General features: G+C 44.1%; 1 protein-coding gene across 2 annotated transcripts; it reads left to right on the top strand.

Moving 5' to 3' along the window:
* The first annotated feature begins 1,108 nt into the window (after positions 1–1,108).
* fam189b (family with sequence similarity 189 member B) lies at positions 1,109–17,166 on the top strand. 2 transcript variants are annotated; one of them, XM_072680429.1, is made up of 14 exons: positions 1,109–1,614; positions 4,684–4,740; positions 4,829–4,936; positions 5,476–5,592; positions 5,751–5,858; positions 5,992–6,152; positions 7,052–7,151; positions 8,281–8,353; positions 8,497–8,725; positions 8,823–9,151; positions 10,314–10,382; positions 10,487–10,653; positions 11,864–11,998; positions 13,064–17,166. In XM_072680429.1, exons 1-14 carry the CDS (start codon positions 1,387–1,389, stop codon positions 13,322–13,324), a joined length of 2,142 nt encoding a protein of 713 aa, XP_072536530.1. In that variant the 5' UTR covers positions 1,109–1,386; the 3' UTR covers positions 13,325–17,166. The 2 variants fall into 2 exon arrangements, with proteins under 2 accessions (XP_072536530.1, XP_072536529.1); XM_072680428.1 differs by having other exon boundaries at positions 8,446–8,725.
* The last annotated feature ends 201 nt before the right edge of the window (positions 17,167–17,367 follow it).

Below are 17,367 nucleotides of genomic sequence, written 5' to 3'. Positions count from 1 at the left end.
TCAATACTTCTCTACAGGGGCTAGACAAGCTGTGTGCGTGCACATTTGCTAGTAGCTGAATGCATTCATTAGAAGGTGCGTCCACAAACATTTGGACATGTAGTGCATGCCTTATAATTGAGATTGCCTTACAAATGGGAACATATATGCATTTACCTACTAATCAAAACTTGCCAAAACAGTGTCCTAAGGTTCTTGATAGTCTACATTGTGGTTCTACGCGTCTATTTGAGAACCCGTACGTTCACTACGCCCGCACTTTCACTTCAGCACAGCTCCACATGTCAACAGATTCAGGCCCTGCGAGGCTGAGCTCTTCGCGCATGCGCATCCCAAGCGCACTGGCGCTTGCCTGACGACGGCGGCGGTGGCAGGTAGTGCAGCGGGTCGCTAAGCAACGCGGCGCTTCCGCAGCATCAGCGGGCCTACGGTGCCGCATCGCTCGAGCGAGCAGTGCAGACCACCTTCCCGCGTATTCGGGCTCGGTTCGGGTGGCTGGCGAGGCGGACCGTCGGAAGGGAGGATGAGGAGGAGAAAGGCGAGGGCTGCGCCGTGAGGAAGCACGAACGGGAGTAACGGGAGCGCGCGCTCACGGTCGACGATGACGTAGGAGGCGCGCTCACCGCGGATGCTTGCACGTTAACGGGACGGTACGGGACGGGACGGCAGTCCGCGTGACTGCGGGGAGGAGAGGAGGGGGGAAAACGGGAAAACTGCTGAGAAGAAGGGAAGAAAAAACTCCCGGGAAAAAAAAAAATAACGGAAAAAACGGCTATTTATTTTTAAATCGTATTATTTTTTAAAAATTCAAAATACAACGGTTGTTTAGCGGTTAGCGCAATGCACGCGCGGATTTCTGTCCGTGTGAATTTCTGACGTTAATAGGCTGTGCGCGCGCGCGTCTGTGTGATATGTGATCTGGTACTTTATGAGGGGTCTCCAAGCCACGGAAAGGGTGCACTGTAGCACCGGGAGGACCGTCGGTTCGTCAGACTGGACACGGGAGTGAGGCAGAGCCGCCGGGTTCGCACGGGAGTAGCCGAAAGGCCCGGAGGCGGTTGGGGGTGGGGTGGAGAGAGGGGCGCTGCATCTCCGGCTACTGCAGTGGCTCGAGGATGGGGGGGAGAGAGGCCAGTATACCGCCGTGGAGCGACGGAAAACAGCTAATCCGACCCCTCTGAGAGGGGGAATGAGGCATTGATGCTGCGGGGATTTAGCATTAGCATTCCCGCCCCCTTTTCCTCACGGTGAAATAACGTAAATATCCCCGCTGCTCGTTCCTTTAACGTTAGCTTCGCTAGCCGATGAGACCCGAGCAGAGAAAGTTGGCCAAATAAACAAAGAACTGAGGGAAAGTTTCTCCCAGCCCAAACAGAACCAACGAACATGCCCTCCCCGTCCGACTCCAGCAGCGTGGTGTCGGTGTCCGGGTCGCGGGGCTTCTCCGGGAGTCGCCGCGTGCTCTCCGGGAGGTCGAGCGCGCGCGTGCTGCTGTACCTGGGCCTGTGTCACCTGGCGCTTGGAGGCATGGTCCTCGCCTTCAGCTTCACCAGCCTGGCGTTCACCTCCTCGCCTCGCGTCAGGCAGTCCTTTCCCTTCTGGGCCGGGTTGTTCGTAAGTGTCCGCACACACAGCTTACTTTCATGAACACACACACACACACACACACACACACACAGCCAAGGACTGTTAAAATTCCCAAACACCCACTTTTGGTTGACTTACACCCTGGTCAGGTCACCACCGTTTGACCTTTTGAGCGCTGATGGCCTGTCTGTGGGCCCATACTTACAGTTCTCATCCTCTTACTTACTGAATCATTATAGCAGTTAGTGAATCATTTATAGGAGCTACTGAATCATTTATAGTAGCTACGAAATCATTTATAGGAGCTACTGAATCATTTATAGTAGGTACTGAATCATTTATAGTAGGTACTGAATCATTTCAGCAGATACTGAATTTGAAGTCGTTATTGAGTCATTTGGAGTAGCTGCTGAATCATTTATAGTAGGTACTGATTCATTTATAGGAGCTACTGAATAATTTATAGTAGGTACTGAATCATTTCAGCAGATACTGAATTTGAAGTCGTTATTGAGTCATTTGGAGTAGCTGCTGAATCATTTATAGCAGTTAGTCAATCATGTATAGCAGTTGCTGAAACAATTAATCATTAGTCATTATTGAATCATTTAAAATAGTTACGAAATCATTTTTAGTAGATACTGAATTTAAAGGCATCATTGAATCATTTATTGGAGCTACTGAATCATTTAAAGTCATTATTGAGTCATTTGTAGTAGCTGCTGAATCATTTATAGCAGTAACCAGATCAATTAATGTTGTTATTGAATCATTTAAAGAAGTTATGGAATTATCTATAGTAACTAATCAATAAAAATGTTATTGTACTTATATTTATGTATTTATAGGAGTTACTAAATAATTTACAACCATTCCTGAGTTATTTATGGAACCTACTGGTATCATTTATAGCAGTTACTGGATCATTTACAGACGTATTGAGTCATTTATAGTAGCTACTGAATCATTAATAGCAGTTAGTGAATCATTTATAGCAGTTACCGAATCATTTTAAGTCGTTGCTGAATCATTTGTAGTAGAGATGAACCAGTCAGTGTTCATCACCAGTGATCAACCGATATCGATCAAGGGCAAGGCTGGATGCCACGTTTACCTTAATACTCACTGTACTGGGCTGAGTAATGTACTCTTGAAAGGGGTATCTGGTTAGTAGTGTTAAAAGTCTTTACTCTGCTTCTTCTGCGAGGAATGTGAGTTTGACACATTCTACAAATATGTGTTTGTAAAAAAAAATAAATCTTGCAAAATATGGATCATATATGATTTGACCAGATCTCAGTATCAGCTGAATTATGGCCGACCGATCCTTTGCTCTCTAATTTCTAGTAGTTACTGAATCATTTATAGCAGGTACTGAGTCACTTATAGTAGTTACTGAATCATGTAAAGTCTTTATTGAATCATTTAAAGTAGTTACTGAATCATTAAAAGCTGCTAATAAATCATCATGAACCATTTCTAGAAGACGTGAACCAATCAGTGTTCATCACCAGTGAACGAACTGATTGCTGATCGTCATCGTTCAGCATGATTGGTCGATGATAGACTCCTCTGAAAGGAAAAAATTCTGCATTTATGTTTCGAGGACTTAGCATTAGCATTTCCGCCCCCTTTTTTTCACGCTAAAATAACATAAATAAAGACGCTGTCCGTCCCTTTAACGTTAGCCTAGTTAGCCGACTGTTTTCACAGATCTACCAATCAGATTGTGAGCTCGGAACGAACTACTGCATAATGGTTAACATATCAAATGTACAATTTAACATTTGTGAGCCACTGCTCATCAATGAATGCATTAAATGCAACCTTTTCCCACCGATCTGCACTTCTGGTGCGCACCCAGATGAGTCTGCAGGGTCTAATTCCTTGAATGAAATTCCTTCTCCAGTGGAAATCTGATCACAAGTGGCCACTGGAGACACATTCAAAATGCCTGGTATTTATTTATTAATTTTATTATTTATCTGAGTATTTTGTTGGCAGTCTCGATGCAAAGAAGATATCTGTGAAATACTCAAGCAGCCTTCACTGTGCTTAGGTTTTGTGGTAACTAAAAGCATAAGGTGGAAGCATTGGTATAAAAGCCTTGGTATAGTCATGGATGACTTGAAGGTATCGTTCTCAAGAATTTCAACCTTTCCTCTCTTGAGAGGCCACCCTTAAAGTTCACCTCGGCTTGATGGCTCAGCTTGACTCGGCATCCTTTACCGAAGCGGTGCAGCGAACTTCCCCTGGGTGTCGCTTGCTGTCTTCAAACGCAGACTGAAGACCCTCCTCTTCCAAGAGTAGTTAGGCAGAGTGTAGTGTAGGTAGAGTATTGCGGTCTCCATATTGACTCCATCAAATCCTTGCCAATACAAACTAGCTAAGGGTAAAAAAGTAAAGCCACTACAGGTCTAGCGCCTCTGCTGGCTGGATGCGGTATGATGCGTAGCTCCACCCATCCCCATATGTTTCAGAGACAAAACAGCCCATTTTCCATCTCATTTTCCTCCTCTATACAGTCTTTCCATCTCCAGTGTCTAATTCTAACAGTTAGTTTTCCCTGTGCTAACATTGGCACATTTTCCACTGTGTTCCACTGTAAGATTGTTCCACTCTGCAGACTCTAAACTGTTCTGTTCCCTTTCTGAGGTCACTCCTCACTGCTGTGGGCTGAGAATAATGGCCATTAATGGCGCCTGTAAAACACCAGAGGGCACTCTGTTAGAACACAGCAGTGAAAACAAAGGATCAAAACTGGATCAGGCTTAAAATAGCCTATAAATAGTCCATCAAAATATGCTTGGACTGGTCCCGGATCCCGATACTCTGACTGGGAATGCAATGACAGTGTAAACTGCTAGTTAGCTTACTGCTTATGTTGTGTTTGTAGTCACCCCCACACCAGCTAGCACTGCGATTGTGATTGGAAAGCCATCTTAACCCACCCAGAGAGAGCCTATCATGATCTCTAAGACTCCAGGCCACAGATGCCTGGAGTTAGGTGCCATCTGCTAGGGTAGGACAGGTCATTATCATTGTGAGAGTGAGGAGTGGGTCTGGGAGTGTTTTACTCTCTGTTCTGTCTTACAGGTGGTGGCCTCAGGAATAGTTGGAGTGATCTCCTGGAGAAGACCCTTCACATTGGTGGTATGTCTGTCTATCCTATATGAAGAAGAGTCTTGTATGTGTTGTGTGTGTGTTTAGGTTCAGTGTAGTAAATGTGTGTGTCGTGCAGGTATCGCTGTTCATGCTGCTGTCTGCGGTGTGTGTGATTCTCAGTCTGGCTGGCTCCATGCTGTCCTGTCAGAACGCCCAGATGGTCAAATCTTACCTCACCTGCCAGGTAGCCTCTCATCCTTTCCTTTTTCTCTGCTCTTCCCTCCCCCTTTCTCCTCATTTTTTCTCATCTAATTTCTTCTCTCCTGTTCTATCATAGTGTCTCAGTTTTTCATCTCTTCTCTCTTCTCCTCCTTTCTTCTTACCTTCCTTCTCCTATTCTTTTCTCTACTCTTTGCTCCTCTTCTCTTCTCTCCTCCTTTCTTCTCTCCTCTTCTCTCATCCTTTCTTCTCTCATCCTTTCTTCTCTTCTCTTCTTATCTCTTGACTTCTCTCCTCTTCTCTCCTCCTTTCTTCTCACCTATTCTCTTCATTCTGCCTTTCTCCTCCTCTTTTCTTCTCTTCTCTCCTCTGTTCCTCTCTGTTCTTCTCCTCTCCTCTCTTCTCTTATCTTCTCTTATTTTCTCCTTTATTGTCTTTTCTTATCTTCTCTCCTCTCTTCTATCCTCCTTTCTTTTCTCCTCTCTTCTCTATTCTTCTCCTTTTTTCCCTTCCCTTCTCTTCTTTGCGCTTGTCTAACCTTCTTTTATTGCGTATGTGTTTTAGGTGGAGAATGGTCTGTGTTTATGTTGTGACCCAAAGCAGACATGCTCTTTGTCAGAGGATGAGACATTAGTGCTGTACCTGCATGCAGACTGCCATTCAGTACGGCACCAGCTCAAGGTGGGTTCTTTCTGTAGTTGTTCTCCTCAAACACACCTATTTTAAAGTGATGAAGGTGTTGTATGATTACAGATTACAGATTATGGCTGCGATCTTTAAGCATTTATTTGCCTGTTCATTTCAATGTATGTTTAACGTGTTCTGAATCTTGAATTTAGGATCTGCTGTTTAGTGCTTGTGGGCTCAGCATACTCTCCACCATCATCTGCACTCTATCAACTGTTACCTGCAGCATCCATATTTTCTCCCTGGATCTGCTGCATCTGGTAAGCATTAGGCATTAGTCAGCGCTCAAACTGACGTACAACTTAACTTTGTTTACAAAGACAACATCAATTTCCTCCAGCCTTATTGCTGTGGTGTGTCGAAATCTCTCCCTCCTCCTCTGTTCCTCTGTAGCTGGCTCCACACCGCACTCGCTCAGTTAACCCAGAATGCACCACTCCTCAGGACGCCTTCCTCACAAACATGATGGACTTTGAGGAGTTTGTCGCCCCTATCCCCCCTCCTCCCTACTACCCTCCAGAATACACCTGCAGCTCTGAGACTGACGCTCAGAGGTGAGGACCGCACATACACGCACAACACACTGAAGCTGAGACTAAACACTGCTCTCAAACTCTGTTTCTGGTGGGCTGCAGCTCTGCAGAGATCAAACTCTGCAGTGCTGTGGTCTGCCAGGACTGAGCCTGGCAAGTGCTTCAAATTTTGTGCCCAACATCGTCACAGCTCAGTTAGACTTCAGCTTTGATATACATCCTTCTCAGTATGCCTCTATTGCCTCATGTTAATGCTAACATACTATACTAATTAATAAAACTGCTTAACGTTTTGGACAAAAGTATTGGGACACCTGCTCATTTATTGGTTCTTCAGAAATCCAGGGTATAAAAAAGAGCTTATCCTGCTTTTGTTGGAATAACTGTCTCTACTGCCCAGCGAAGGCTTTTTACCAAATGTTTGAGCTCAGCGCTTGGAGCACCAGTTTATTGATGACAGGGTTGTGGGTTCTATACCCCACCACTCTTAGGCCTCTGAGCAAGGCCCTTAACCTTCTCTGTTTCCCAGACAGCGCAGTGATAGCTGCCCACTGCACTGCTCACGGTCACTGGGTTTGTTTGCTCTCCAGTGTGTATGCATGTGTGTGTTCACACGGATGGGTTAAAGTTGAAGGCCAAATTCCATCTGTGTCCAACACAAATGGTGAATATGGTCATGTTGATCTGATCCAGAGAGTCCTGTTATTGACTAGACAAGCTGTGTCAGCAATGGGTGCAACTTAAAGTAGCTGAATGCATTCATTAGTAAGGGTGTCCACAAACATTGGAACATCATTGTATGAGAACAGCAGAGTACAGTGTTTTTTGATCAGAAGGTGATGCACTAAATTCAGTCCACGTACTAATTATGCTCTTTGTGTACTTACTGCCTGTTATTTTTTGTGTATGTGTATTTGCAGTATCACATATAATGGATCAATGGAGAGCCCAGTTCCTCTGTATCCTACAGATTGCCCTCCTCCATACGAGGCAGTGATGGGGCAAAGAGCTCCCAGCCAGGTAAGTTTAGGTAAGAATATTATGACCACCTACCTAATAGTGAGAATAACCACCCTTGGCTTGGATGAGACTGAAGCAAGACTGGTAGCGTCTCGGAAACCGCTACCTTTGTGGGATGTTCTAGAGCCGCCCTGGTGAAGGTGTACTGAGAATGGACTTCTCACAGATGGAGGGCCTCCCAGCTGCATAACAGTGGTACCCCACAGGCCACTGATGCCAGAAGGGAATGCCGACTACAGTACAGAGCAATCGATGCACCATTGTGAGGGAAGCTAACCTCTATAATGAAAACCTTCCATCAGCTAATACAGTCCATGCCACAACGTCTAGTGGCAGCCGAGCAAGTTCTTGGTTCGTGGTTATTTCCACTATTAGGTAGGTGGTCATAATATTCTGATATGACTATGTTAAACGCTAACTTGTACAACATGGACTATATACTATAATCTTACTATTCAATAATTCCAGTATTTGTTATATTTACCCAGTGATTAACTTATGTACCACATACATATATATGCTTACCCATAACTAGGGATGTCCCAGTTCAATCCAGGTATATTTGAATGGAGCGGGGCTTTTTAAATCCTGATCCAGTTCAGAGTCTTTGATTAAACCACAGTGTTCAGAGCTCCATCTGGTGTCCTCAAGGCAGCCAGCTATTTTACAGAGGAAAAAGAGACTGGTATGAAACTACCACTGAAATGTTTTACCGTCCGGAGAACTGCTGGCCTTTCTCTATTTTTAAACCAGCACTGAAGAGCCCATTCAGAACTGAGTGGAGGCTAATGCTACTGCTAATACATATACATTAGCTATAGAAACATAAAATCACACACAGCACATTCACCCACTATAAACCAGTTATTACACACCAGTAGGCCAACAACAACAGATATCAGTCCAGACTGTTACTAAAAAAAGGGACGTATTAATCAGCCGCTCACCTTATCTAAACTGTGTGGTTGTATTATTTATACACACAAAGATCAGATTGGATCGGTGTCGGCTGATACTCAGCATTAAGAGACTCTGATTTGATCGGGACATCCATACCTGTAACCTGATTGGTTCTGTATTAATGGAAACAGTGACTGTATAAGCTTATGACCATTTTCTTTTTTTGCAGGCCACAGTCTTCGACGCTCATGCTGGTGAACTGTCCGTCGAGAGAGGAACCTCAACAGCTTTCAGCGGTGAAGGTGTGGCTCCCTTAGCCGCCCCTGTTCTGTTCATTGTCTTCCCTTTCTCTGTAATGCCTCCTTTGTGTGTACACTCTGTCTCTCTTTCTCAGTGTCGATGGATAGTGGCTCTCTGTTGATGTCTGAGATTGTGGATATTCCAGATGACAGTTCGCCCTCAGAGGACTCGTGCCTGCTGGAGGTGAGGGTAGGGGTGCGTTCTCGGACGCGAGGGGCCAGTGAGGGAGGGGAGGGGGGCGAGTATGTCAGCTTCCGCTGCCCCACCGTGCATCCCGAAGGGACAGCCATTCCCCCTCCGGCTCAACGCTGCTTCAGAGGGGAGAGATCCAACTCCTGCTCTTCTCCCAGCACCTACAATACCTCAACCTACAGGTAAGGACAAATCCCGGTAGTGTAGTATACTCCTTGACTTTAATACCAGCTGAATTCTCCCTTCATGTTTCCTCCATTTTCCCTTTCTTATCTACAGGTCCCCAGTTATGAGACGCCAAGCTCTGATGGCCAGTAGTTGTTCACAATTAGAGATGGTGACTGGTGCTGCCTCACAGCGTTCCTCTGTTCCAGAAGTCAGAGTGTGTCCCTGCACCCCGTGCCGACAAGGTTCCTCATCTGATGCCACCAGTCCACGCACTTCTGCCTCCTCAGCTGCCCCACAAGACCAGCAGAGCAACGCAGCTCCTGTTTTCCACTCTGGAACATGCGTTCATCAACGTGGTGGGCGGGACAGAAGGGACAGTGATTCTCTCCTGCCTCTTGTGAGGTCTCACAGTGAACCAGGACTGTCCTCCACTGACACAGGTACACGAGTTTCTCAGCACATAATGTAACATCATGCAAAGGTTCTCCATGCAAGCTCTTTATTATGGAGCTAATAGCGTTCCATTAGCATAGTGCTAACTGCATGCCGAAGACATCACACGCACTCCAACCGTCAAACTCCATTGCGTTAGTTTCAGACAGAAACTCAGACAGTGGATTCCAGCATTATTTGGTACATTACATCTATAGAATGCCCTCCTTGGTGTGGTTTAAGACTAGTGTGATTTATGCATGCAGATTACACCATGCTAACAGATGAATTACAGCTTCTTTTAGCCTAGAGGTTGTATTGCAAGACTAAAGAGCGAAACTGACGCATAATTATTATGGAACGTTGTGCACTTCCTCGTCCTGATTTAGCAACACAGCAAATGGAAAAAAAAGCGTAACTGATCTAACTGCACTGTAGCAGCGCAGAACAGAATGGCGTGGCCTTATTAACCATTTGGCTCTACAGTGGAAAAAAGGCTAATGTAATTGGCCTCAGAGTGGAATGTTAGATGTTCTTAAAGTCTGGTGCATCTGAGAACCCCAGCAGCTAGCCACATTCTGGACATACTGCAGCTTCTTCAGCCAACGGGATAGCAGGCCAAAGAGAGCAGAATTGCAGTTAGCCTAGATTTTTTAAAAGCATGGATAAGGGTCTCAGTGGCCGAGTGGGAAAGAAAAGATTGTAGCCTGCCAATGTTCTTAAGACTAAATTAAGCTAGTTTAGTTTAGTTAGTTAATGTGACCATCAATTGACAATGTGGAGTCCAAAAATACTCCTAACTGGGGCTAAAGAACACATAATACAATCAGGAACAGACAGGGTAGAGTGTCGGGTTAGGGTTGTTTAGACAGGGTAGTCAACTCAGGAGTCCCAGAGAGCGTAACTGGCCTTACTCCCCTTGGGTGGCCATCCTATGCCCCTATAACTTAGCACTATGTGTGCTCCAAGCTTGTTGAGCTGTCCATTGACGTTGCATTTGGAGCAGTTCTAAATAATAAGCCGTTTGCTGGCTTTATGAGACTCGAAGCATGTACATACAAGCCTTCACCCTTCTGGCACTGGTAGCATCCTGGGATTGGGGACCCTTAGCTTCTGGAAATGCCTAAAAGCGAGGTTAATCAATAGTGTGTTGTGCCCCTCCCTCTGTAGGTGACTTTAGTGGTTCGGTGGGCAGTAAAGGAGTGGGTGAGGGTGGCTCTTATACCTCATCAGAAACAGGTAAGACTTCAGATCTCACAGTGACCCACATGTACAAATGTGCCGTCCAGTATCAGTATCTATTACGAAAGCAACAAAATTCCAAAATGCCTTTTTGCACACAGGCCGATCAGAAGCTTGCTTGCTGCCGCGGTCTCCTCTGGCAACCCATGGTTCCTTGCCCAGAAAGGGCAGCCTGAAAGCTGCCACAGAACAGCTACCCTCCAAGCAGCCCCCAGGCAGTCCTCTGCGTGTCTCCAAAGACTGCACTCGATCTTTGGGAGACCTTAAGGTAAGCCCATCTTTCCCTCAGACCGACACTGTGGTGCTAAAATAGAAGTGGCACAGTAGCACACTTTACTTAGCGTCAATGCTTACTGTGCTACTTCTATTTTGGTACTTTGACCAAAAAATGTGTCAACGTTGGCCAACTATTCCACCACTGATACTTCTAAATAATGCTAGGTAGGCTTTTTGTTAGTATTGGGACAACTGCTAATTCATTGTTTATTCCAAAATCAAGGGTCCTGCTTTGGTTGGAGTAACTGTCTCTACTGTCCAGGGAAGGCTTTCTACTAGATTTTGGAGGAGCACTGCTGGGAGGATTTGATTTGATTTAACAACAAGAGCATTAGTGAGGTCACGATGGTGGATGATCACCACCCCACCTTATCTCCAACTCCTTCGCTCATCCCAGAAGTATTGGATGGAGCACCGTCCACCATTCCAGAGAACACAGTTCCACTGCTCCACAGCTTAATGCTGGGGTCTTTATATCCATCTAGGCCAGTGTTTTTTTTTTCAACCCTGGTCCTGGAGGCACCCTGTGTCCTATGCATTTTGGGGAGCAGGAAAAGCACTAAAAGAGTTCTAGGACAAGGGTTGGGGAAAAACTGCTCTATCCCACGGCTGGCATTAGGCATGGTGCAAATAGGTTCATGTTTATCTGCTTCAAAGAGTCCTGTTCTATCAGCAGTACCTCTGTACCGGGACTAGATAAGCTGTGTGAGTGAGTGCATTTGCACCCTTTTCAGCAAATAGGTGCAACCCAAAGTAGCTGAAAGCATTCATTAGAAGGGGTGTCCACAAACATTTGGACATAACCAGTACCCAACATGTTCTGGACAAAAGCCATGTTCAAAAGTAGGGTTTGTAGTGACTACAGTGACATACATTTACTGATAGCAATACTTTAAGAGATTTACAGTGGTGTAAAACATCAGGTCTGTACCTAAAACTTGGTTCACTTACTTTTTGATGTCAGTATTCTGTAAAAATATATAAATATTTGTGACACCATGCAAATAAAGCATTAGGGTACATTGATTATTATATTATTAGCGGAGTGGAAGAGCAGCATAGAAAATGCTGAAATAACTATTTAGCCCTGTGCATAAAGACGTTCATGGTTTTCCTGCATTAAATTCCTACCCCCTGCACATTTACAGATAAAGTCTGGTCAAAGGAAAGCTGTTAAGCCCTCCCCTTGTTTTGCTCTGCAGGTGACTAGAGTGCTGGTGCAGCGTTTCCTGCAGAGGTCGAAACGGAATCTAGCCCCTGCTTCGGAGCACACTGTCAATTGTAGTCAAGTGCCGAAGCGGAGAGCAGGAGTAGAGGGAAACCTGCCGCTTGATCAGGTGAGGACATTCCATCAGTGCTGTCATTACTACAAACAACCGCTGCCGCTCTCTCTTACGGCTTGTACAAGAACCTGTGAAGTAGGGAGAGGGAAAGGGATACTGAAATGCTAATGCTTCTGATCCTGGCTATTTCTTTGGAGAGCTAAACCTTCCTCTTTATCTGTTAGAATTACACGGCTATTTGTGTGACTGTACCTTTAAAGCAATATAACGCAGCAATTTTACCTTACCTTGATAGTCAATCCCACTCTGGGTTGTTACACTGCTACTACACTATGGAACTTTGGTGGAGCTGCATGAGATATAACTGTAGCTGTATGACTAATACTACTCTTACGCCTCAGCCCACACACTTCTTTTACTTCAGATAACGGTTCTGTATTTCTCAGCTTGCCAACAAACATGTGTAAAGAGATGTCCTTGAGGGGGCGCTCATAGCACGATTTGTATTTACAGCAGTGGAGTAAAAGTGAATTACACTCCCCAGCTGATACAGATTTGGGTAAAATCCTTAAGTCTTAAATGATGAACCATAATGATCGTATGGATAAAATGTGGTAGGCTGAATTGGTTCTCAAAACAGGCTATTCTTGCAGCATTTTTGCAGTCTCCATATATGGACTGTTGAGTGAATATCATGCTCCTTTAAAGCCCCTAAATCCGAGGGTAAAACAGAGGCGACAGGCTGCAGACATGAAGAATTAAAAACCCAGTCATGACTCATCAGGTTTAGCTTTAGCTGTAGCTCCCCAGGTTGTTCAAACTCAAAGAAAGAGCGAAGCCATGTTAGCCTTATGATTGGTCAGGTGTATGCTGATGTAAACCTGACCCACTTTTAGGACAGATTTTTCCACATTGAAAGAAGAGCAATACTGGTGAAATACAGCAGGCATTTGTTAGATTTTGGGAAGATTGTCATAACACATATTCTGTATGTTTACACTGGGGGCCCTGAGGAGCCTGATTACCTTCATTAGAAAAAAACTCTTAATTCAGGGTAAAGAAGAGAGAAACTTCCTGTGATATTTTTGTCATTCCTGTTATTTTCTCCCCTGCCGGTAGGTACTGCGTAGCTCTTGGGGTGCCAGCAGAGGGCAGCAGTATCAGCAGCGTGCTTCCCACCACCATCGGCGCGTCCACCACCACTCCCATAGCGAGAGTCGGCATAACAGCCGTCGCCCTGATTACGACCCTGTGAGGGCAGAGGGCATCCACCTGCGCAGCTGCGGTGACCTGAGCTCCACGTCTGCTATATCGCTGCGTAGGCTCTACCTACCTCCACACGGGTCATCCGGAGCCCTCCATTCGGAGTCCGCCCTCTGAGCAGGGGATGGTCTCGTTTCACACGAATAGGAGAGCAGAGGTTGTTGACCTTGTGGGCTCTGGCAGGGCTTGAGAAGGCGCCACCAAACGATCCATTCTAACCTCAACCATCTCAACCAACAGTCCACAGAGGGACTGAGCACCGGAGAGTCATTTCACATAATTGTTTAATTTGACCACAAGTGACTTCTCAGAAGGAGAAAAGGTAAGGAACGTTCCTGCCGGACCTTCTGGAGGTCCAGAAAGACTCTTGAGCACCTCACTGGACTGTGCCTGGCTAACACAGCTGTCTCTCAGCCTTACTCAATATCTTCCTCTCGGTCTGTCTGACCATCCATCCAGACTGTCCTTTTCCCTTAACATGCACACACTCACTGTGTCTCTGACCACCTAGCAACAGAGAGGCTGAGCACCACACCTCTCAGACAGTGCTTCTGCTCACACATGTAAACATGTAAACTTTTCCCATGTAAAAAGTTTCATACCCATACGTTGACGCTTGTTGTTGTCAACATGACTGGACCCTTTTTAAAGGTTTGGTTCTGGGGGTATCCTATTGAAAGACTGGGAATAACATCCAAGGGTCTGGCCTTCACACTATAAAACAAAGCTGCTCCACCCCCCCAACCCTGCTTCTACATACACTGTCTTACATCAGTGACTGTTCATCACTGGTCATTGGCAGAACACAGCACTTTTTTGGGTTCTTAGGCACTTTATCGTCAATCTACAAACTCTCAGAATGTAGACACAGTCATTTTTCCCTCAAAGTCAACACCTAAACACCTCGTCATAAAGCTAACTTATCTCCGACTACACGCACAACTACCCTTATTTATGTCTCCCATTCCACAGTTCAGTCCACGTCTGAGGTTAATAGCGTGAGGTTCAGTTGACCTGCACTAGCTTTATTTGTGCAAGTGCATGATTTTTTCTTTTCCACAACCTCTCCTAAGGTCGGAATAGCGTTCCTTTGCATCTGTGTTTCTTTTTTATTGAACTCATTCTTGGGCCGTGCACCAAATTTTAGCCCAAAATACCAAAATATGCCTCTGCATGCGTTGAAGAAAAAAAAAAGAAAAAAGGCTGCGTCCTTCCTTTTGTGTTTTGTGTGCACACATGCAACGCGACTTAGTGACCCTTGTGTCTCAGCATGAAAGATTAACACTGCTGATACTTGTCTGAAGTTTGTTTGAAAGCCATTAGTAAGTACACGAGGAAGAAGCTCTGGCAATAAATATACACAAACTCAATGCACTGAACAGCTACACCTTAGGCTATGAGAAGAACAAAGGAGACCGCATGATGATGATATATTCCAAAGGGTAAAATATTGGACTGAAAGTGAGGTTAATGCCTGGCCCACACTACAGGACAAACGTGAGAGACCCCCCACACATAACGACCGAGCTTTCACCGATTGTTCTGTCTCTGAACGTTGTTAGCAAGAGAATGGGCATCCACCCCATGCTACAGGAATAAATATTACACGTTTCAGATGCTCAGTCTCAAAGTGGGTGGAGCCATGTTAGCCTTGTAAATCTGAACACTTTTTGAACCGCCCATTCCAGCGATACTGGTATCGCTGAAATACAGCAGACATTTATTAGCCAGATTTACCTCATTAGAAAGAAAACTATTATATATAATATAAATATTACACTTTTCATATTTAAGATTCAGAATTGGGGCGGCCCAACTGCTCTGGGAGAAGATTAGATAATCTGGGATTTTCACCCTAAAATCAGAGACTTTTTGCAATTGTCGGGAAGAGCAAACCCGTCCACAAATCGGTCCGATTATCCTTTAGTGTGGGCCAGGCATAAAGGAATACTCCAGCGGTTTGTTTGTTTTGACTCTAATCTATATCTTCCATATGGGTGGCTTACTGTCAGGTCACCACGGATAAGAAGTTGAAACGACTGTCTGAGATAAACGGCTGAGCGATGCTGCAGTTGCTAGAGATTAGCTAGAGTATTCCTTTAAGTCACAGTGTGATATCCCATAGAGGCCAAATCAAATAAGTCAGCCCAGTTTATCAGGCAATTTATGAAAATACAATTTCTCACATTGTTCAGATAAACTCTGAAAACGGGTTCTTCAAGGGTTCTTTACGGAAGAACCATGACAAAGTCAAAGAACCAGTTGAGTGCTTAAATGGTTCTTCAAATACAAGGGAAAGCTTTTGTTGATGTTTCATTTTAGAACCTAAAAGCAGTTCTGTATAGCACCAAAAAAGGTTCCACTATTATTAAAGAGCCCTTTTACAGTACTTTATATATAGAACCCCTTTTGTCTGATATGCCTGGGGAAACCAAATCATATATACCAAATCATATAATAATCATATAGGTCAATTATTTTTTCTGGGAAACAAAATTGCAGGTTTCATGTTCAGATACACTTCTTTTAAAATGGTTCTTTAAAGGTTCTTTATGATAGAACCATGGCGAAGTCAAAGAACCAGTTGAGTGCTTAAATGGTTCTTCAAATATAAGGGAAAGCTTTTGTTGGTAATTGTTTATAAACTCTTTTTAAAAAGTAGTTCTGAATAGCACCAAAAAGGGTTCCACTGTTGGTAAAGAACCTCTTTTTTGTACTATATATAGAACTCGCTTTGTTTGATATCTCTAGGAAAGCCAAAGCATATGAGGCAATTTAGTTTATTACAGAAAATTTAAAAAATGCTGTTTTTCACATTGTTCAGCTACACTGAGCTAAAAAAGTGGTTGTTCAAGGGTTCTTCACAGTAAAACCATGGTAAAGCCAAGTAACCAGTTGAGTGCTTAAATGATTCTTCAGATACAAGGGAAGGCTTTTGCTTGTGGTTCTTTACAGAACCTTTAAAAATAGTTCTGAAAAGCCCCCAAAAAGGTTCCACTATTGGTTAAGAACCTCTTTTCTCTGGAACAAAATGCAGTTTTTCAGATGCACTCTATTAAAAACCTTCTCTACTGTAGAACCATTACAGGCAAAGAACCAATTAATACAAGGGAAGGCTTTTGCTGATGTGTCTTCAAACGGTTCTGTATAGCGCCAAAAAAGGGTTCCACTATTAGTAAAGAACCCATTTGTCTGATATCCCTGGATAAGCCATATCATGAGTCAGTTCATTTTCCTGTTTCAGTTTTGGACATTGTACACTCTCTCAAAATTGGGTCCTTTAGGGGTTCTTTACTTTTATGCCTTTTCAAGTATATGGGAAATCTCTTATTAATGGTTATTTATAGAACCTTTTAACAACATTTCCTTAAAGCACCAAAAAGGGCTTCCACAATTGTTGATGAGCCCTTTTTCAGTCCTATATAGACCCCCCCTTTTGCTTAGAGTGTAGTGTTCAGGAATCCTAGCTGCAGAATAGGTACGCTGACCTTTGATACCAGTGAGCACCTTGTTAAATAATGTAAATAACCTGAAGATTAAATTCACTGACACACGTATATATATATATACAGAAATTGGAAGGTATGATGAAGTGTGGGATAATGAAGATGATCGAAACTTTAAAGCGTAGCTCCTGCTTTGCACTCTTCCAGCAGCAGAATGGGAGGACAGCCGTGGCTCTTGTAATGTATGGTTGAACTGGGAATATGACTCAATAAAAAAAACAGAAGCAATCCAAACTCAATAAACTTTTAATGCAAGCCTGTATTAAAGACGTGCTGAATAAATGTATGGTGTAAGCACTGTTTTTTTTTTTTGTGAAATGTGATACTTGTCATGATGTCATAAATGATCCACAAAATCCTTGTATCTCCATTCTTGCTGTTTTTGGGTTGTTGTTTTTTTTTATTTTTGACAATTGTATCTGGTTCTGAACCGACCAATAGAAATGCTCCAGAATTACTTCAGAACAGAATTGACTTCATTGACTTCGAAAGTTAAGGTTTTTCCTGCCCCTCTCCCCTGTTTTGGAGATACAAGCTTCTTGTGTGTCTTTGAGGGGAAACTATACTGTATCTTCAGTTCAATTCTGATTTATTTGTGTAGAGCTTTTTACAAGCTGCTACGAAGCTGCTTTACAGGAATCAGTAAGAGGACAA

The sequence above is a fragment of the Salminus brasiliensis genome, chromosome 5 (assembly GCF_030463535.1).
Source record: "Salminus brasiliensis chromosome 5, fSalBra1.hap2, whole genome shotgun sequence".
NCBI classification, from domain to species: domain Eukaryota; kingdom Metazoa; phylum Chordata; class Actinopteri; order Characiformes; family Bryconidae; genus Salminus; species Salminus brasiliensis.
This window is presented reverse-complemented; position numbering and strand designations above follow the sequence as displayed.